Source organism: Mercenaria mercenaria, chromosome 3 (genome assembly GCF_021730395.1).
Source record: "Mercenaria mercenaria strain notata chromosome 3, MADL_Memer_1, whole genome shotgun sequence".
NCBI classification, from domain to species: Eukaryota; Metazoa; Mollusca; class Bivalvia; order Venerida; family Veneridae; genus Mercenaria; species Mercenaria mercenaria.
In genome coordinates, this window is record NC_069363.1 from 93,567,415 (window position 1) to 93,589,546 (window position 22,132).

The 22,132-nt window shown below is 34.9% G+C and overlaps 1 protein-coding gene across 1 annotated transcript in view; it reads left to right on the top strand.

Annotated features, from left to right (window-relative positions):
• The first annotated feature begins 745 nt into the window (after positions 1–745).
• The window catches only part of LOC123524003 (protein O-linked-mannose beta-1,2-N-acetylglucosaminyltransferase 1-like), a 56,810-nt gene continuing 35,423 nt past the window's right edge, over positions 746–22,132 (top strand). Inside the window, exons 1-3 of the mRNA XM_053539839.1 lie at positions 746–882; positions 2,298–2,451; positions 18,494–18,587. Of these exons, the coding sequence (XP_053395814.1) occupies positions 2,392–2,451; positions 18,494–18,587 (154 nt within the window). The 5' untranslated portion in view covers positions 746–882; positions 2,298–2,391. The remainder of the gene's footprint in view (positions 883–2,297; positions 2,452–18,493; positions 18,588–22,132) is intronic.

A 22,132-nucleotide genomic window follows, 5' to 3' on the forward strand; every position in this document is an offset into this window, starting at 1 on the left:
TTTGTACTGGTACAGAATCCATATATAGAGACTTTCCCTTAAAGCGGCCAACATATGTATTTGTGTGTGTTTGTGCATGTGTGCCTACATGTATGTACTAGCTCAATTGAGTAAAGAAGTAAAAATTGTCAATGCAGTTCCTACATGTATGCAAAACCAGTACATTATATGTGTACTTCCATTATCAGTACAGAGAAGATAATGTGTAAAATGCTTAAGATACATTTCTCTTAATTAACCATTGTTATATTTTACAACATAATCCAAGATACATCTGCTAATCCACATGTTCGGATTTGTCTTTGGTACTGGCAATGTTGCACAACTGTGCCTTTAAAAAATGGTATACTAAAGTATTTGTCTCCCCTGATCTAATATAGAATATTTGACATTACTTACAAAGCTGCAGTTACTACATTGCAGTATATTTGGTTTAAACATACTTTATTTATAAGTCATTACATGAATAATATACAGCAAAATTAATGTGTTAAGGGAATTGGACAGAAAGCTAAAGCTATTTACGGTTGTCCTTTCCCTGCAGTATATTTAAACAAACTTTGGCAGTATACCTAGCTATATTAACATCAGATAAGATAAATATCATTTTGTCCTTTGCTGAAAATACATCAAAGGTGTTATCAACCTTACTAGCTTTATTAAGGACATGTCACGGCTGAGATATTTTAGCATTATTGCAATACACAATTGGTTGAAATTGTGTTTCCAATACAAGTGCTCATTAGATAAATGCTCAATATTTATGTGAAAATAAGGGATGCCTTTTGTAGGATTGCAACACTGTGAGTTGCTCTAATTAGTGACAATTGACTGAAACAATAGAAATTCTTAGGTGATTTGGGTAGACAAAACGATAGTAAGGTAACAATATATTCATTTATTGTTTTGATTTATGAGTTGTAAGCTACAATATAGAAAAGCCATTTTAAGAAAATCAAACTGCAAGGTAGAAATAACAGCAAATTTTTAATTAGGTCACGAGTCATCATACACCTGACAAAATTTGACATTAGTTTTCACGATCTGTCAAAAATATTTTTATCTCTGCATTCTGCATATGCATTGTTTTTTGTAAGTACCTTGGTAGGACACTCACTGTAGTGTGTAACTTACTTTACATTCCACATCAATATTTGTGCTTGAAATTGCTTTGTTGAACTCAATGAAGTCACATAAGAATTTCTATTGTTTATTGTCTGTAATAAAGGTACCAAACCTCGATAGTAACTTAGTAAGAGATAAATTGTTGTTCCTTTCTGATGGAAAAAAGAAACTATTTGGTTGAGTCATAACATAAGGATTTTTGGAAAGAACTGAATATTCTTTGTTTTTTGTCATTCACCGGAAATTCAAAACGTGCTTATTATTGCCTGAAATTCATTCTCTGTCTCATTCTCAGCAAAATGACCACAAACAGTCACTAACAAGACTATTTTTTTATTGACCTGTTTCAATCCCCAACTTCGTATTGTTCTTACTAATAACAAAACCACCCATTCACTAAACAAGAATAGTCCATATTTCAAAGTGCAGTCATGGCTGAAAACACAGTGAAAAACTGTAGTCAGTAACTAACGAGCTATTAAATCTACCGGTAATATTTAAAGTTAACAGTATAACAGTAGAATAGAAAACATGAATTATAGTCAGTACAAAGGGACACTTATTGCTTCCTTGCTTTTCCAAGTTTTACTTTTATTAACATATGTTTATGTAATAGATTATATACAATTAAAGAAAAGACTTTATGAAAATATTGACCATGACTTTTTACTTGGGAGGTTAAAATATTTGCAGTGACAGTATTTGCTCTTTACTACATAGGCTTTCTAAATTAAACCAGTGTCCACCATTTAGTTAAATGCAGTTTCAGGTGGCAAAAAAGGATTTATACTTTCGCATTATATTTAAACTTAACCTTAATTTCTATTTTGGATGTTAATATATACATGTGCAATATTTGCATTCTTTTTAAACTTGATTGACACTTTATATGAGCCAGGTGAAAAAATAATACACATAGCACAATGTATATTAACTTATTAAGTATACAACTTTATCATTTAAAAGCTTGAATTTTTTTTTTCTATTTAACAATTGTTTTTGAATACTAGTACATTAAAGTGTCTGGCTTTAAAATTATGGCAAGCTTGTTTAATTCACTTGTTACTACAATGTAGTACAAATTTAATTATCTGTGTAAGTGACATGTACGTGAGTTAGCTTTATAGTAAATATATCACTTTAAAAATTGTGTTGTATTGTATATTTTCCAGAGCACATGGAGGAGCACATGATTTTATATGGAAGAAGATGGATAACACTGTGAGCACTATACCGACATTACATGGTTAAAGGGGAACAACTCTAATGATTATGTCACTGAGAAATCTCCTCAACCGAAGAAAATGCTTTGGCAAAATAAGCAAGGTATATTTTTCATCTTTTTCCTGCTGTATAAATATTACTTTGTTCAAACAGCATTGGTCCTTAACCTTTAGCCTGCTGGCGGCAAGTGATTCTGCCTTTGCGAACAGTGCAGACCAAGATCAGCCTGCACATCCGTGCAGTCTGATCATGGTCTGCACTGTTCGCTATTCAGTCAGTAAATTTTTAAACACCCCTTCAAATAATAAATGGTATTGCCCAAATCGAAAGATGTACCAGTCCATATTAGAAATTTAGCAGGGTAAGGGTTAATATGCAATGATTATGGTTTATAAGAGTTAACATGTAAAGCTGTTGTTAAGCAACCTACTTTGGATATCATTATAGGGAGTTGAATTCTATCCATCAAGCTGGCTTACGGAAGGTCGTTGGTTCTACCCAGGTGCCTGCCCGTGATGAAGTAATGCACGGAGAGGCCTCTGGGGTCTTTCTCCACCATCAAAGCTGGAAAGTCGCCATATGATCAAAATGAGTCTGTGTGATTTTAAGCTCAACAAAGCAAACAAACAAATTACTTCACTGTTCCGAGGTTGTTGTTTAAGAGAGGTTTTCTGTTTTACAGTTATAGACAACGTTTATATTAGGTTAATATTTAATTTATTGACTTGCCTTAAATAATACTGACTGAGGATAATTGGTTAAAAAAGTAGTAAAAGTCAATGTGCTATCTAAAATATCCACTGTGTCGTTACTTTGTAAAAATATGATCAGTTAAGATTTAGGATCAAAATAGGTTAAACAATTTTGAGTTTGAAAATTCCTTTTTTTGCTGATATTCAGAAAATAATGCCACTGATGATAGAGCAAGACGTGCTCCTGTCATTGCTAAATATTTATTACTATCCAATTTTTAGCTCGACTATTCATAGAATAGTAGAGCTATTGGACTCACCCGTGCGTTGGCGTACGCGTCGGTGTCGGCGTCCGCATCCTGATTTGGTTAAGGTTTTGTATGTAAGCTGGTATCTCAGTAACCACTTGTGGGAATGGATTGAAACTTCACACACTTATTCACTGTGATAAACTGACATACATTGTACAGGTTCCATAACTCTATTTTGCTTTTTAGCTCACCTGAGCACAAAGTGCTCAAGGTGAGCTTTTGTGATCTCCCTGTGTCCGTCGTCCGTCCGTCGTCGTTGTCAACAATTTGACTGTTAACACTCTAGAGGTCACAAATTTGGCCCAATCTTAATGAAACTTGGTCCGAATGTTTCCCTCAATAAAATCTTGAACGAGTTCGATATTGGGTCATCTGGGGTCAAAAACTAGGTCACCAGGTCAAATCAAAGGACAAGCTTGTTAACACTCTAGAGGTCACAATTTTGGCCCAATCTTCATGAAACTTGGTCAGAATGTTACCCTCAATAAAATCTTGGATGGGTTCGATATCGGGTCATCCGGGTTCAAAAACTAGGTCACCAGGTCAAATCAAAGGAAAAGCTTGTTAACACTCTAGAGGTCGCAATTTTGGCCCAATCTTAATGAAACTTGGTCCGAATGTTACTCTCAATAAAATCTAGGAAAACTTGGATATTGGGTCATCTGGGGTCAAAAACTAGGTCACCAGGTCAAATCAAAGGAAAAGCTTGTTAACACTGTAGAGGCCACATTTATGACTGTATCTTCATGCAATTTGGTCAGAATGTTAATCTTGATGATCTCAAAGTCCAGTTTGAATCTGGGTTTAGTAGGGTCAAATACAAGGGCACCAGGTCAAATCAAAGAAAAAGCTAGTTAACACTCTAGAGGACATATTTATGACCATATCTTAATGAAATTTGGTCAGAATGTTAATCTTGATGATTCCTAGGTCAGGCCTTCATGGCCCTCTTGTTTACAAAATTATTCCCCGTTTTTGACAGAGAAATTTTTGGTTAAAGTTTTGTATGTAAGCTGGTATCTCAGTAACCACTTGTGGGAATGATTGAAACTTCACACACTTACTTACTGATAAACTGACTTACATTGCACAGGTTCCATAACTCTATTTTGCTTTCTTACAAAATTATGCCCCACTTTATTATGCCACATTTATGACCATATCTTAATGAAACTTGGTCAGAATGTTAATCTTGATGATATATAAGTGAAGTTCAAATCTAGGTCAGATGGGGTCAAAAACTAGGTCACTAGGTCAGATCAAAGGAAAAGCTAGTTAACACTCTAGAGATCACAATTTTGGCCCAATCTTAATGAAACTTGGTCCGAATGTTACCCTCAATAAAATCTTGGACGAGTTCGATATTGGGTCATCTGGGGTCAAAAACTAGCTTACCAGGTCAAATTAAAGGAAAAGCTTGTTAACACTGTAGAGGCCACATTTATGACTTTATCTTCATGAAACTTGGTCAGAATTTTAATCTTAATGATCTCAAGGTCCAGTTTGAATCTGGGTCATGTAGGGTCAAAAACTAGTTCACCAGGTCAAATCAAAGAAAAAGCTAGTTAACACTCTAGAGGACATATTTATGACCATATCTTAATGAAATTTGGTCAGAATGTTAATCTTGATGATTCCTAGGTCAGTGTTCCAGATAATTTTTTGACCCCATGGGTAATTACCCTCACTTTTCAGAAGATGGGGGTAAACTCAAAATTCCAAACTCGGATAAAGGGTAATTTTAACAATACTTACCGTTACTATAGAGACAAAGACAGACATTATAACAACACCATAAACTGTCCTTTTCAGTGAGTTTTATCCAAGGGTACGATTTTTTCCAACTTTCAATGGTAGATTCTGTGACAGCCACATGCGACTTTTTATTTTTTAAAACGGCAGAAATAATGTCTTCGATTATTGGTTGCACAAAGCTCTTAGTCGGTAGAGGTGTTTTAACCACAAAAAAATTATCAATTTTTCTCTGTTTTGCTTCGGAAGCCATGATAAAAAATAATGTGCCTACTTTCGTTTTAATACAACGATCAAACGCTTGATTTTGGTAAGTAAATACATAAAATTTCTAGAGCGCCTAGACGATGCAGATGTTCAAGTAGACTAGTTTATGGTTTCTAAGACAGGTAGAACGTTTTAGCGAAGTTAATAGTGGTTACCCGTCGCATTGTTTATACGGAAGTAGTGATCAGCTGTTTTCAACATGTTTTCATTTAAATATAATTAAGGTACGCTTCAAGTTTTAATGTCGTGCGTAAGTTCAAAGTCATGTACGTATAATGTACGCATCAAAATGAAATCATGTGCGTTTTTAGTTGATTTTTATGCGTAAAATACGCCGATACGCAGCTTATCTGGAACACTGTAGGTCAGGCCTTCATGGCCCTCTTGTTTACAAAATTATTCCCCGTTTTTGACAGAGAAATTTTTGGTTTAAGTTCTGTATGTAAGCTGGTATCTCAGTAACCACTTGTGGTAATGATTGAAACTTCACACACTTACTTACTGATAAACTGACTTACATTGCACAGGTTCCATAACTCTATTTTGCTTTCTTACAAAATTATGCCCCTTTTTCGACTTAGAAATTTTTGGTTTTGTATGTAAGCTGGTACCTCAGTAGTCACTAATTGGAATGGATTGAAACTTCACACACTTGTTCACTGTTATGATCTGATATGCACAAAGCAGGTCCCATAACTCTATTCACTTTTTTTTCCAAATTATGCCCCTTTTTCGACTTAACAGTTTTTGGTTAAGTTTTTGTATGTAAGCTGGTGTCTATTAGTATCCACTAATGGGAAAGCATTGAAACTTCACACACTTGTTCACTGTCATGATATGACATGTAGTGCAAAGGGTCAATAACTCTACTTCGCATTTTACAAAATTATGCCCCATTTTCAACTTAGGAATTTTTTGTTAAATAGATATCATATGGCACAAGGGTCATAACTCTCACAACAATATTTCATTAATTGTCCCCCCCCCCCCCCACCCTTTTTACTTAGAATTTCAGGTTAAAGTTTTGATGCACTTTCACTCTATCTCAGTTATTACAAAATGGATTTGATTCAAACATGAAATAGTTGTTCCACATCATCACCCACATCATATGACACAAGGTCCATAACTCTAGCAGCAATTTTTCATGAATTATGCCCCCTTTTTACTTAGAATTAGATGTTAATTTTGATGCATTTTCACTATATCTCCGTTATAAATAATATATAAATGTTATAAACATACATAATTTACTTCATTACATTAATCACTATAAAGCATTGATTAATACAGGTAGTGTTTCCAGCAGTTCATTTATAAACCAAAACAGCACTGTCTTGCATATTTTCAATCAGTTACTGTAAATTATTCATGAAAACAATGTTGGCATTGGAAATAGAGATCGATATGACTGCACATTTACTTATCCTACCTGTTCTGTATTACAAAAGTGCTTCTATTGTGACATTTTGATACAAGCAAAACTGTATTATTATTCTGCACTTTAAACTATTTACTGGTGCTTCACTTTTTAGCGACTTGTTGTCCCTCGCCTAAGGCGGAGTGATATAGTTTTAGCTTTGTCTGTCTGTCTTGCCATCCATCCGGAGCCATATCCAAGTGGTCGGTAAATAAATAAATAAATAAATAAATAAAAGTTAATTTTGTAGATACCATAAGTAAGCTGACAAAATCATATGAAGTGGGTTTTAAAGGGCAAGTCAAACACATATGACTAAATCCTAAATGTTTTTGTTGTGCAAAAGGGTATGATATTGTGTCTTAAACCATTTTCATTTTCCACTCAATTTTCTAACTGCAAGTAATTTTATAGAATCTCTGCTTATAAGTAATGGCTATATACCAATAAAAGAAATTCTTCTTTGTTTCGTATAAATTTCAGCTACTTCAGAACAATTTTGTTACAGTTTCTAGATTTTCACTCTGTTGTAGACCTATTTTCCACAATGTATCCATATATTTGCTTCAAGAAAACATTTGCTTCAAGAAAACGAAAAGAAAAAGGGGTGTTGAATAGTATGCAGTGAAATGCAAGTCAACTGAAGTCAGGTACCCTCATATTGCCGCATTGCAAAAAGTGGTCCGCAGAATAAACACCCTACTTCCGTTTTCAAGTAAACAACTCGAAACATGCAATATATAAGCATGAAAAGTGTCCTATTTCATGTAAAATTCATTCCACAAGTGAAGTAATGCCCATTTGGCTCCCGATTTACGCGCAAATGTGCAAAAAATGGAAAAATTAGTATCTATTTATTAGGGACTTCTTTCGACTACACCACGGAAGCACATATTTGACCGAATTACTACAATATAACCTAATGCCCTAAGGCAAGAGTTGTCATTCTTTGCTGATCATTACTTAAATACTAAAACTTCTGTTATTGATATTAACAAAACTATCATAAATTTCACGTTTTAAAAATCATTTTTAGCTCGACTATTCATAGAATAGTAGAGCTATTGGACTTGCCCATGCGTCCGCGTCCGCATCAGCATCTGCGTCCGTGTCGGCGTCCTTGTCCCGATTTGGTTAAGTTTTTGTATGTAAGCTGGTATCTCAGCAACCACTTGTGGGAATGGATTGAAACTTCACACACTTATTCACTGTGATAAACTGACTTACATTGCACAGGTTCCATAACTCTATTTTGCTTTTTTACAAAATTATGCCGCTTTTTTGACTTAGAAATTTTTGGTTAAGGTTTTGTATGTAAGCTGGTATCTCAGTACTCACTAATTGGAATGGATTGAAACTTCACACACTTGTTCACTGTCATGATCTGACATGCACAAAGCAGGTCCCGTAACTTTTTTTTTGCTTTTTTTACAAAATTATGCCCCTTTTTCAACATAGAAATTTTTGGTTAAGTTTTTGTATGTAAGCTGGTATCTCAGTATCCACTAATGGGAAAGGATTGAAACTTCACACACTTGTTCACTGTCATGATATGACATGCAGTGCAAAGGGTCAATAACTCAACTTTGCATTTTACAAAATTATGCCCTATTTTCAACTTAGGAGTTTTGGGTTAAATTCTTATATGTAAGCTGGTATCTCAGTACCCACTAATGGGAATGGATTGAAACTTCACACACTTGTCCACTGTCATGAGCTGATAAGCACTATGCAGGTTCCATAACCCTGTTTTGCTTTGTTACTAAATTATTCCCCTTTTTCGACTTTCGTATTCATTCAATCGACAAGGCTGTTGAATAGTCAAGCGTCGCTGTCCTCCGACAGCTCTTGTTGATTATTCAAAGGACTTAGGAATCAAATTTTATTTAATGTATTTCTGTCATTGAAAATTTTAGGCTCTATCTCCAAACAATGTTTCTTTAGCCTGCTAAAACAGTGTGTTAGTAGGGATAAAGGCAGGAATAACTGTAGAAATGGGTCTTTTCTCTCATCTTTAAACAGTCCCTTGTAAAAGCTCTGTAGAGCAAGGTCATATAAAACAAGAGCTGTCGGAGGACAGCAACGCTCGACTATTCAACAGCCTTGTCGAATGAATAAGGAAGTCGAAAAAGGGGCATAATTTAGTAAAAAAAAGCAAAATAGGCTTACATACAAAAACTTAACCAAAAATTTCTATGTTGAAAAAGGGGCATAATTTTGTAAAAAAGCAAAATAGAGTTATGGGACCTACTTTGTGCATGTCAGATCATGACAGTGAACAAGTGTGTGAAGTTTCAATCCATTCCCATTAGTGAGTACTGAGATACCAGCTTACATACAAAACCTTATTATAACCAAAAATTTCTAAGTCAAAAAAGGGGCATAATTTTGTAAAAAAGCAAAATAGAGTTATGGAACCTGTGCAATGTAAGTCAGTTTATCACAATGAATAAGTGTGTTAAGTTTTAACCAATTCCCACAAGTGGTTGCTGAGATACCAGCTTACCTACAAAAACTTAACCAAATCGGGATGCGGACGCCGACGCATGGGCGAGTCCAATAGCTCTACTATTCTATGAATAGTTGAGCTAAAAATTCTCACAGACTATAAACCTGAACAGGTTTTACCTGCCAAAGAATAACAAAACAAATAAAATATTCTTTTATGATAATTTTGGAAAGGAAATGACAAAACATTATTTTACATAAGGCAAAGGGAAACCATATAATCATTATAATGTCTGCCTTTCAAAAGAATGTTAGCATAACCACTTCCACAAACACAAGCTCAGTTCCAAAACTCTAAAGTTTCATCATGACAACCCCAAGTAAGGATTTTGGCAAGAGAAGAATACATATTTATGTGTTCTGCCATTTAAAATACTATTGTAAAGTAAAATACTTAAAAACATTATGTATCTGACATAAAACTGTTATTGAAATGATCGTTTGAAGATATGATTGTCATGTAATTGGAGCATGAACAGTTTCTGTATACTTATTATGTAATAAAAGGGGTTCACAGAAATTATGTATATTTAATATACAATGAACTAGTGCAGTAGATATGAACATTTCTTAATAAAAGCATAAACAGTCATGTTGGATAACTTCCTACTTGTCATTTTGAACAGAAGTTGTCAGAACAGATTTTTTTTTTGTAAATATATTGTAGAAGTCTTAGTGCTGTTGAAACATAATAAAATCTGTTAAAAGATCCTTTGGAAGCATAGAATGCACCCAAGCAGAATAATAGCAGACTCTGTTTGATTGAGCCTGTTCATGAGAGGTAATGAAATGTGCAACACCTCGCATGCCCCCCTATCACTGGCTTGGGCAGACCTCTATTACACATCTATTGAATAGACTTAATGATCCCAAATGACCAGAAAATATAACATGATCAGTTTCAAGACTGAGCTTGATTTTGTACAAGATGAGTTTTTGTACTGGACTTCCCTTGTTTTTGTTGGGTTTGGAGTCAAATCAACTTAATTTAAGTTATATGGTGACTTTTCCATCTTTTGGGTGTGGAGGAACACCCCAGGTGCCCCTCTGGGCATTATTTCAGTAATGAGTCATTTTGGTAGAACGTCCTAGCTTCTGTAAGCTAGCTTCATTGCTTCTTTCATGAAGAATTCAAAGCAAGGTTTTATGATGGGCAAGTGGTTTAAAGTCAGTGACCTGGAGTTCTATTAGGCCAGCTCCTAGACTATGATACATCATTTTTTGATTTTTGAAGCTGTCATTGTAGCAAGTCTACCGTCTATATTCGCGTATAAGACGCAGTTTTGGGGATCATATCTTCGTTTCCTAGAAGGGCATGCGTCTTATAAGCGCATACTACAAGAAAATTAAGTGAAAATTTAAAAAAAGTCCCGAGTTTACAGCTCAGGACATCTCATTTCCGCATCTGCAGACATGTACTTTCGTTTTTCGGCAGCCATTGCGCATAGCAGTGCTAAACACTTTACGGACACGTACCGTATTTCGGTCCGCTATTAAGATTTATTATTTACCTATTTTACGATTTGATAGATTAATATCGAAAGTATATTTTATTTATAAATGTATTTTTTTCCGAGTCTGCAACCCGCTACTTACGTTTTTCGTCAGCCATTGCATATCGGTATTAAAATCTAAACGGACACACACCGTGTTTTGGTCCTCAATAACGATCTATTATTTACTTACTTTACGATTTGGTAGTTTAATATCTGAAGTATTTTTTATTTACAAATGTATTTTTTTTTTCTTTTAAAATAAAAAATTCTTTCAGAAAATCTGACGAATTAGCTTTACTTAAATTGGAAATGACTGATATAATTGAGCAAAGAAAATACTTTTTCACCGCCCGCAAACAGAGAGTTATTAAAAGTTAATTATCCCCAATTGCATATGATACGGTACCTAATAATAATAATTGTTGCAAGTGTAAACTGTTAAAACGCACCCATTATAAATCATCTGAAGGTGCAAACTGTTAAATAAACACATGTATAGAAATAGATGTATCATAAACACTGATTGATGTTAATTGGCGACTTCATAGAATAGTCGGCTGCAATTATTTTAATTCTGCCCTCTAGTCAAATGAAGGTACAGTAGAGATGTCTAGCTACTCGGAACTGGAATATGATTGGATAACATTTCAAAGTGGGCATATCCATATTTGATTGACAAATGTGTCAGATTTACTGCCATAAAAGTACATCTAACCTAATCTCGCCACCTTTTTTGCTATCTTATCAGTAATCAATCGATATATATGCTTTGTTTGTTTGCTTTTTCGAACTTGCGTTAATTACTTTGGGAAAATTGGTGAGGATATTTTATCCTCATTAATTTTCTCATTGTATGCAGCGCATGTTTGAATGAAAAATCCTAAACATGTATTGGAGATCCTTTGAAAGCAATTTAAAAATTGCATATCCTCGAATAATTGCAAGAAATACATTATTTTCCTAAACATTCTATGTTACTGTTATGGAAACATGGCCGAACATTCAGCGTTTCTAAGCATTATGAGTAAAATGGGCGAATATCGTCACATTTCTAGACGTAATTTCTCCCGTTTCGGAGATATTTTGTGCATATTATTACCAAGGAAAGTGGATTTTAGAATACTTTATTTTATTCTACATATTATGAAACAGATTTTCAAGTTCCTTCAAAAATAAAATCGGCTAAAATCGTCAATTTTCCGCCGTTTTCTAGACGTCATTTCGCCGTTTTGAAGTTACTACATTGCATTTTTGCACACGAAATTGATTTTAAAATAATTTATTTTATTTAACATAATATAAAACAAGTCTGCAAGTTCTTTTAAAAATAAAATCGGCGAATATTGTCAAAATTTCGGCCTTTCTTTAACCTTTTTCCGCTGTTACTAATTCATTTAAATTCTGCATTTTTACAATAAAATTGTCCATTTTCTGCTATTTTCTATTGCAAATCATAGAATGTTGGGGAAAATAATGCATCTCTACAAATTTCTGATGTAGTTTGTATAAAAATATGACTGCGTCTTATACGAGGGTCAGTGCAAAACCTCCCCGATCGATAGTCCAATATCAGGATGCGTCTTATAAGCGAGGGCGCCTTATACGCGAGTATATACGGTATATTTCATATTTCAGATATCATTATCATTTATGGAAATCTTATGATCAGTTTGTTTGAAATGTTTGTTTGTTTTGGGTTTAACACCATTTTTAGCACACCATCAACAGATGGTGGGCTATTAAAATCACTCTGCGTCCGTGGTCCGTCCGTCCGTCATTCCGTCCATCCGTTAACAGTTTATCGTTATCGCATCTCCTCAGAAACTACTGGGGGGATTTTGACCAAACTTTGTCAGAATGATGTATTGGTACCCTAGTTGTGTCCCCCTGTAAATCAGACTGGTTCAACAATTTATGAGTGAGTTACGGCCCTTTGTTTATTTCTATATTTTACATAGATTTATATAGGGAAAAGCTTTGAAAACCTTCATGTCCAAAACCACAGAGCCTAGGGCTTTGATATTTGGTTTGAAGCATCATCTAGTGGTCCTCTACCAAGATGATTCAAATTATTTCTCTAGGGTCAAATATGGCCCTGCCCTGGGGGTCACATGGTTTATATAGACTTATATAGGGAAAAACTTTGAATAACCTCTTGTCCAAAACCACAGGGCCTAGGGCTTTGATATTTTATATGTGACATCATCTAGTGGTCTTCAACTAAGATTGTTCAAATTATACCCCTAGGGTCAAATGTGGCCCCGCCCTGGGGGTCATATGGTTTACATAGATTTATATAAGGAAAAACTTTGAAAATCTTCTTGTCCAAACCACAAAGCATAGGGCTTTGATACTTGTAATGTAGCATCATCTAGTGGTTCTCTACCAAGTTTGTTCAAATTATCCCCCTAGGGTCAAAAATGGCCCCGCCCCGGTGGTCACATGGTTCATATAGACTTATATAGGGAAAAGCTTTTAAAATGTTCTTGTCAGTAACTACAACATTCAAATTTGGACCACTTGTATATTTTTGAGTGGCAAGATGAACCTTGACATGAGTTGACCTTGATTTTGACCTAGTGACCTACTTTCACATTTCTGTAGCTACAGCCTTCAAATTTGGACCACATGTATATTTTTGAGTGGCAAGATGAACCTTGACATGAGTTGACCTTGATTTTGACCTAGTGACCTACTTTCACATCTCTGTAGCTACATCCTTCAAATTTGGACCACATGTATATTTTTGAGTGGCAAGATGAACCTTGACATGAGTTGACCTTGATTTTGACCTAGTGACCTACTTTCACATCTCTGTAGCTACATCCTTCAGATTTGGACCACATGCATAGTTTTGTGCACTGGAAAAAACTTTGACCTTGATTTTGACCTAGTGACCTACTTCCACATTTTTGAAGGTACAGGCGTCAAATTTGGACCATATGCATAGTTCCGTGTTTCAAAATGAAATTTGACATTGATTTTGACCTAGTGACCTACTTTCACATTTCTCAAGCTACAGCCTTCAAATTTGGACCACATGCATAATTTTGTGTACTGAAAAAAACTTTGACCTTCACATTGACCTAATGACCTATATTCACATTTTTGAAGGTACAGGCTTCAAATTTGGACCACATGCATAGTTTTATATTCCAAAATAAAATTTGACCTTGATTTTGACCTAGTGACCTACTTTTACATTTCTCAAGCTACAGCCTTCAAATTTGGACCACATGCATAGTTTTGTGTACCGAAATGAACTTTGACCTTTACATTGACCTAGTGACCTACTTTCACATTTTTAAGGTACAGGCTTCAAATTTGGACCACATGCATAGTTTTGTATTCCGAAATAAAATTTGACCTTGATTTTGACCTAGTGACCTACTTTCACATTTCTCAAGCTATAGCCTTCAAATTTGGACCACATGCATAGTTTTGTGTACCGAAATGAACTTTGACCTTTACATTGACCTAGTGACCTATTTTCACATTTTTGAAGGTACAGGCTTCAAATTTGGACCACATGCATAGTTTTGTATTCCGAAATAGAATTTGACCTTGATTTTGACCTAGTGACCTACTTTTACATTTCTCAAGCTACAGCCTTCAAATTTGGACCACTTGCATAATTTTGTGTACCGAAATGAACTTTGACCTTAAGATTGACCTAGTGACCTACTTTCACATTTCTGTAGCTACAGGCTTCAAATTTAGACCACATGCATAGGATTGTGTACCGAAACAAACTTTGACCTTGACATTGACCTAGTGACCTACTTTCACATTTCTCAAGCTACAGCTTTCGAATTTGGACCACATGCACAGTGTTGTGTATGGAAATGAAATTTGACCTTGAGCTAGTCAGTAAGTCTTGAAATTTGGAACACTCGAAAATGGCACATTTATGGGCGCCAAGATCACTCTGTGATTTCTTGTTCAACAGTATTTCAGTTATGTTACGTCGGGCAGTTAACCTAACCAGTGTTCTGGATTCTGTACCAGTACAGACCTGTTCTCTGCAAGTAACAGCCAACCTCCCCACATGAATCTGAGGTGGAGGATGAATGATTTCAGACTCAATATCTTTTATCAAATCGTCACAAAGAACATTATGCCTGAACCAGGGCTTGTACTCATGACTCCGAGATCCGTAGATCTGCACTCTCCCTATTGAACACTTAACCTGCTTGCAGCAAGTGATTCTGCCTTTGTGACCAGTGCAGACCAAGATCAGCCTGCACATCCATGATTAAAATATTAAAAATATTAAAAAATCTGTAATATTGTGACTGTACGATAGAAGCGAGTCTAATTTATCATTCAAAAACTGATTTTGTTATCATTTGTCTTCCATAATTTCTCCATCTGAGGCATTCAATGTGTTGCTTCTCCTTATTGGCCTGAACTATGTTGATGTGACTTTAAACCCAAAAGCAGATAATGGCTTCTCCTTATTGGTACAGCAGGTTGCTTGTCTACTACTACTCCTTTGTCATAACTAACATATAGAAACTTTTCTGCCTTAACTCTTTCTTAGACGTATAGCAGACTTTTGGCATCATGAAGTAACTTAATTTTCATAAAGTTAATGATTTATATAAAAATAAGTGCAATCTTACTTTTCTGGCTAACTAATTAATTCTAGGCAACTTTTATCAGTGTTTTATGCCCCCAATGTCCCATCTTCCATCACCCAAGAAAAATATTTTTGAGGCTGCTAAGTGTTGCTTTTGTCCATCCATTAAAATTTGTGTCAAAGATATTTCAAACTCAAATATGCTTTAAAGGGCCAAGGAGTTTGAATCACATGTTTCTCAAAACGTTTGACTTGGAGTCATGAAACATTATAGGAATGTTCGTCAGCATGAGACGTTATACACCCAGTGTTTTGTTTGGGACATTACTTTGCTAGACAAGAGTTATGGCCCATGACATAGTCAAAATGTTTTTAAAGGGCCTCAAATTTGTGTCGCATAATTGCTATATCTCAAAAAATACTTGACCTAGAGTCATTAAACCTTTTAGAATTATCATTCTGTAGCCAGGCTATTGTTGTGGCCCTTGACTGTCAGAAAAGGGCCTATAAAAGTTTGTTGCATATATCTTAAATCTTTTACAGTTGAAGTCATGAAATTTTATAGAAGTGATGTTCAACAATTTACAGTTATAAGATAGCAATGAGTATTCTGTAGTGTTGGAAGAACATCTTGTGCTGTATGTCATCCTTGACAAAAAGTTCTAAATGTCATAAAGAAATTGTTAAATCAGCTCATTTTGATCCTAGATGTTAGCTCACTGATCTGATTTCTCAGAGTAACGGTTGGACACAGTGATTTCAGTCATGCAGATTATGCACCACCCAATATATTTCTTCTTTTTTTTCTGGAAATCAGATTAATGCGCTATTAAACAAACTGCATGAATAATCAAACAGAAATTATGTTTTAGAAAGTGGGTGTAACCATTTATGCTCATAGGATTGTTGTCATAGATAATACACAATTAGGGACCCCCATTATTACTACACAAAGAAAAAAGTACACTGATACAGGCTAATAGATTGAAATCTACTTTTTCAGCCATTTGTTTAGTTATAAGTTTGCTGGAGGGTAGAAGTGACAGTGTAGACACTTAACATTCGTTTTCATACAACAGTAGATAAAATACCTGCTTTTCTTATTAATAAATCCCTTGTATAAAGGAAAGCAAAATATGTTGTTTATTAAATGTTTAAGATAATTTTTGTTATAAAAGGTGTCTATTAGCAGATATGACAAGGAAGTCAAAGGTAAAAGATTGTGTTAAAGATTTGATATAAATTATGTGTATAACTTATTTGCATCACTGACTGTTCAGTCAATGCGAAATTAACAAATATTTGAATAACTTATGTTTTTTTATGTTTTTTTTCACGTTTTCATTCCTTTATCTACTGCAGTGTAACCATAAAATATCATAAAGCTCCAAAAAAAGTTTGTTAAAAAAAAAAAAATGAGAAAAAAAACAAACTAATTTCTACTGCAGAGATGGGATGTGAAATATAAAATACTATGGATTGCACTGACATTGAAAAGGTGGTGGTTGTTTCGTTATGATACTTTTATTCCTCTAACATAAAGGGAATAATGAATTAGTGAAATAAAAGAGCTATATTAGTGATTAAAGCATCAGACATTTAAAAAGATAGAGATATTATTTTGTTTTACAATGACTGTCATGATACTTTTAGTCTTGTAAAGTGTAAAGAGTATGGACAAGTGATATAAAACATTTTGTTAACTATATTAGTGATGAAAACATCAACCATTAGGAAGATCAAGGTATGGTTCTCTTGTTTTCTTTCATGTTGATTTTAACCCCGGCCCCAAACCTAAACCTCCATGAACATCTCCAATTGTTTATATTTAGTGTTAGAGGAAGATATAACTGTTGCTCAAATGAAGACATTATTTTTTGGAATTATAAATGGAGTGTGGAATTGATGTTTACTTTTGTCCTGTTGGTGATGTTGATGATGAGCACCATTTGTTTTATCATCGTGAATGGTGAATATCTTGTTATAGAATATCCTGTTTGTGATATTTGTGGTGATCAGCATTTATTTAAATCATGAATTGTAGACATTTTGTTACAGCATTATGTTAGTAATGTTGATTGGGTCAGTGATTGTCAGTATTTTATCATGTATAGTTATATCTTGTTACAGCATCATGTTAGTGATGTTGATTGGGTCAGTGATTGTCAATATTTTATCATGTATGGTTATATCTTGTTACAGCATCATGTTAGTGATGTTGATTGGGTCAGTGATTGTCAATATTTTATCATGTATGGTTATATCTTGTTACAGCATCATGTAAGTGATGTTGATTGGGTCTGTGATTGTCAACATTTCTTTATCATGTCTAGTTATATCTTGTTACAGAGTGTTCTGTTAGAGATGTTGATTGGGTCAGTGATTGTCAACATTTCTTTATCATGTCTAGTTATATCTTGTTTCAGAGTGTTCTGTTAGTGATGTTGATTGGGTCAGTGATTGTCAATATTTTATCATGTATAGTTATATCTTGTTTCAGAGTGTTCTGTTAGAGATGTTGATTGGGTCAGTGATTGTCAACATTTCTTTATCATGTATAGTTATATCTTGTTTCAGAGTGTTTTGTTAGTGATGTTGATTGGGTCAGTGATTGTCAATATTTCTTTATCATGTGTAGTTATATCATGTTACAGCATCATGTTAGTGATGTTGATTGGGTCAGTGATTATCAACATTTCTTTATCATGTCTAGTTATATCTTGTTACAGAGTGTTCTGTTAGTGATGTTGATTGGGTCAGTGATTGTCAACATTTCTTAATCATGTATTATATCTTGTTTCAGAGTGTTCTGTTAGTGATGTTGATTGGGTCAGTGATTGTCAATATTTTATCATGTATAGTTATATCTTGTTTCAGAGTGTTCTGTTAGTGATGTTGATTGGGTCAGTGATTGTCAATATTTCTTAATCATGTATAGTTATATCTTGTTTCAGAGTGTTCTGTTAGAGATGTTGATTGGGTCAGTGATTGTCAACATTTCTTTATCATGTATAGTTATATCTTGTTACAGAATGTCCTGTCAGTGATGTTGATCAGGTCAGTGATGGTCATCATTTTTTATCATGTATAGTAACATTTTGTTTATCTTGTTACAGAGTGTCCTGTTAGTGATGTTAATGGTGTCTGTGATGATCAACATTTCATTCATCTTGGAGACCAACAGCAAACTGCAGTATTCCAAACAATCGGGTAAATAATATGCACATTGATGTTAAATTTTTCACCTCAGCTGAGATGCAGAGTGAATGTAACTGATTATTACATGACTGTATTCTACTGTTTCTCTGATTGGCTGAAAACAGTTCGAAAAGTAATGAGTACATATCATATCAACTTATCTTGGGTTATAAATAGTACGAAAATAAAAATAGATTGAAGTAGGTGCTTGGAAAACCAATATCAACCTGATTTGGTCTAAATTTGTTCTTTATTTCTTTATTAAAGATACAGTTGTAATAACAAGACTGACTATACATTTATTCATGTAATAAAACAATTATCGACTTTTTCATAAGTTGATATCAAGGCGAGATGAATATAACTTTTTGAGGGTTGATAAATCCTGATATCAACCTATGAAAAAGTCGATAATTGTATAATGAAGTGCTGAGTCTGTCCTGTTTCTTTCTGGTGAGGAATGTTAATACTAGAAATCTACACCAACACCTCTATTAGATGAACTACACTTTATTATTACTCCATATCATACATGCAAACAGACATGATTGTCATATATCGTTGCTAAGCAAATCATGACGTCATGACGTCACAATGACGTTACTTTACGTTGTTTCCAAATGAAGAGTACTTGAACAGAGTTATGTAACATGAAATTAACATTCATTATATTTTCTTTTCTTTTCTTCTTGGTTTATGAGAATTTTAAATTGTCAGAAAACGTCTTGAGAAAATAATTGAAATGTAAATTAATGAGAAAAATGAAAATAGTCTATATCTTAAATTCTTCTGAAAATCGCCCTCCATGGAATACTTCCAGCAGACTGTAGCCAGAAGCTCCTCGTTTGGTCATGCAGTCGGCGAGATGATGTTTTCCCGGGCACCACCGTATCTCATTAACTTCTCTTCTGGACAGGGATTCACTAATGGCTGCTATGTCGACCCGCAGACACTTGTCATCAACTAACTTGGTGGAATGCACAGCATCAATGACACTCTTATTGTCCACATAAGCTATTATTGGTATAGTTTTACGTTGAAGCTTCATAATGTCCTCCAGCATTTGTCTGTAGTAATAGCCACTTTCAAGTCCTTCTTGTAAACTTAGCGCTTCAGCAGCAATTGTCGATCGAACAACTCGTTTAATCTTGTTTGTATGCCAATCTAATGGGCAACATCTTCCCTGTGTGTCAGCTAACCATATAACAAAAGCCGCAGTACTTCCAGTCCCATCACTGATGTTACATAGAGAGGCATCTGTGAACACCACAATTCTCCAATCACTGACATTGCTGCTAAGTCTTGGGAATGAAAGGAAAGATCTTACATCTTTCAGTCTGTTGACTACTTTTACTGCCCTTAACAATCACCAACGGTTGCTTGCTTTAATTTGGTACTTAAATCTATAAGTTCAAATGCCATGTCTGGTCTAGTTCCCTGTACAGCCCAGTTTATCTGACCAATAATTTGTCTATAGATTGACTGTTCTTCAGCTGTAAGTATATCTTCTTTGTGTTGGAGCCGTTTTGAATCTAAATTTTGACTCTTTATATTTCCTACATACTTACATTGGTCTAGGCAAATTTCTCTGGATTGTTGTATGACTCTAAATCCAATATAATCAAAACTGCTTTCCTCTACTTTACCTGCTACAAATCTTTTTCTCAGACTAGTCATTACTTTCTCCAGGTATTCATCTCCAGCATGCAAAAAATCATCAACATGACAACAAACAATACCATTCAACTTTCCATTTGTATGCAAACTGAACATTGCAGGATCCATTTTAGAAATTTGACACCCAAGTCTCAGTAGTTCTTCCTTCACACTCAGATAAAACTGTCTTGCACCATCTTTAAGTCCATATAACCCATGACGTAACTTCCAGACAACTCCTTCAGCATTTTCACACTCCTTTGGTGGCCTTATGTATACATCTCTCTTTAACTCCTGACCTTGTAGAAATGCCGATTTAATATCTGTGGTCTTAACAATCCAGTTGTTAATGGAAGTATTAGCAAGAAACATTCTCATAGTTCCTTTACCTACTGTTGGACTGTCACTTTGCATTGAGAAATCTTCTTCGAAGCCCCTAACAACTAGACGAGCTTTTGTCTGTTCATTCTTCGAAGTTATGACCCATCTGGTTGATAAAGTATTTTGTCCACAGTCGTTTACCTCCTCATATGTGTTGAATTGTTTAAATTTCTGTAACTCTGCCATTTTTGCCTCTGTGACATTTCTATTTTCATCCCTGTTCTTCAAAATATAATGAATGTTAATTTCATGTTACATAACTCTGTTCAAGTACTCTTCTTCATAATCATCTTCCCATATTCCAGCATCCTTCAGAAGTGCTACTAACCTTTTCTTCGCAGGATGTGCGAATTGTCTGTGCAGTTTAAGTAGAGTTTTGTATCTCTCCTGGGCATTCAAATTTTCTAGTTTGACTGCACACACTTTTTCTACTGAAACTTCCACTGTTTTATCTATTGGAATGCAGTAATGACCTGATGTTGTTAAGTTTAAAGCTACCTCCTGCCCCATAATTGTTGCCGTATCATTTTCTAGATCCATTTTTATTGCTGCTTTCTTCATTGCCGTACGTGATAGTAGTAAAGGAATATCAGACTCTACGACATCAGTTTTTATGGTCACCGCTTTTCCAGCAACAACAGCAGGTATGCTGAACTCACCTTTAGATTTCAGGCATGTACCCCCTCCAAATTTAAACACTCTCTGACCTTCTGATTTCAACACCTTCTCTCTGTCTGTTTTGTCCAAAGAACCAACATAATTGTCCATCCAACTGCTTCCACATACTGTACTGCTACAAGCACTGTCCAAGACTGCACAGTTTTGAGCATCAACACCCAGACGTCTAATCTCGTTTCTATCATATCCAGTAAATAATACAGCATGGTCTTCCTCAACAGCATGGACACTCTTCATATTTTCCCAGCTATCAGGACATGCAGGCAGCAAATGTCTATAAGAGCCACACGATTTGCATATCAATGGTCGTCCATCAGGTCCTTTGGGGTTAATTTTCTTTATTAATCCCTTCTTCTCATTTTCTGTGGCGAACTCCCCTCTCTGATTATCCCTCGAATTATAGTTTCCTTGTTTCCCTCGATACCAGCCTCTTCCTCTTCCACCACCGTAATTCCCCCGATAGGCGCCCCGTAATTTCGAATACCCAGCTGCCAGCAGGGCCTCTTCGTTGGCAGCCAGTAATGCTGGTTCTAACTTTGTACTACTTGCCTGGTTGTGCAATGATTCGTTTTCATTGCCCTTGAACTTTTTCAGTGACTTTTTGGCTTCCTCGTAAAGAGTCTTCTTGTTCTCATAATTCATACCAGTTAGAACTAATAACCTTTCTTCCTTCGAAATATTAGCCTTTCTGAGAAGCTTAAAGGCCAGTATTTCTGTGGGCAGTGTCATATTCTTCTTTTCTATCTTTCTATACTTCGAGTCAAACATAGCCACAAATTCATTTATAGATTGACCTTCTAATCTTTTAAAGTCTTCAAAATCCTCAAATTTTTCAAGGCTAT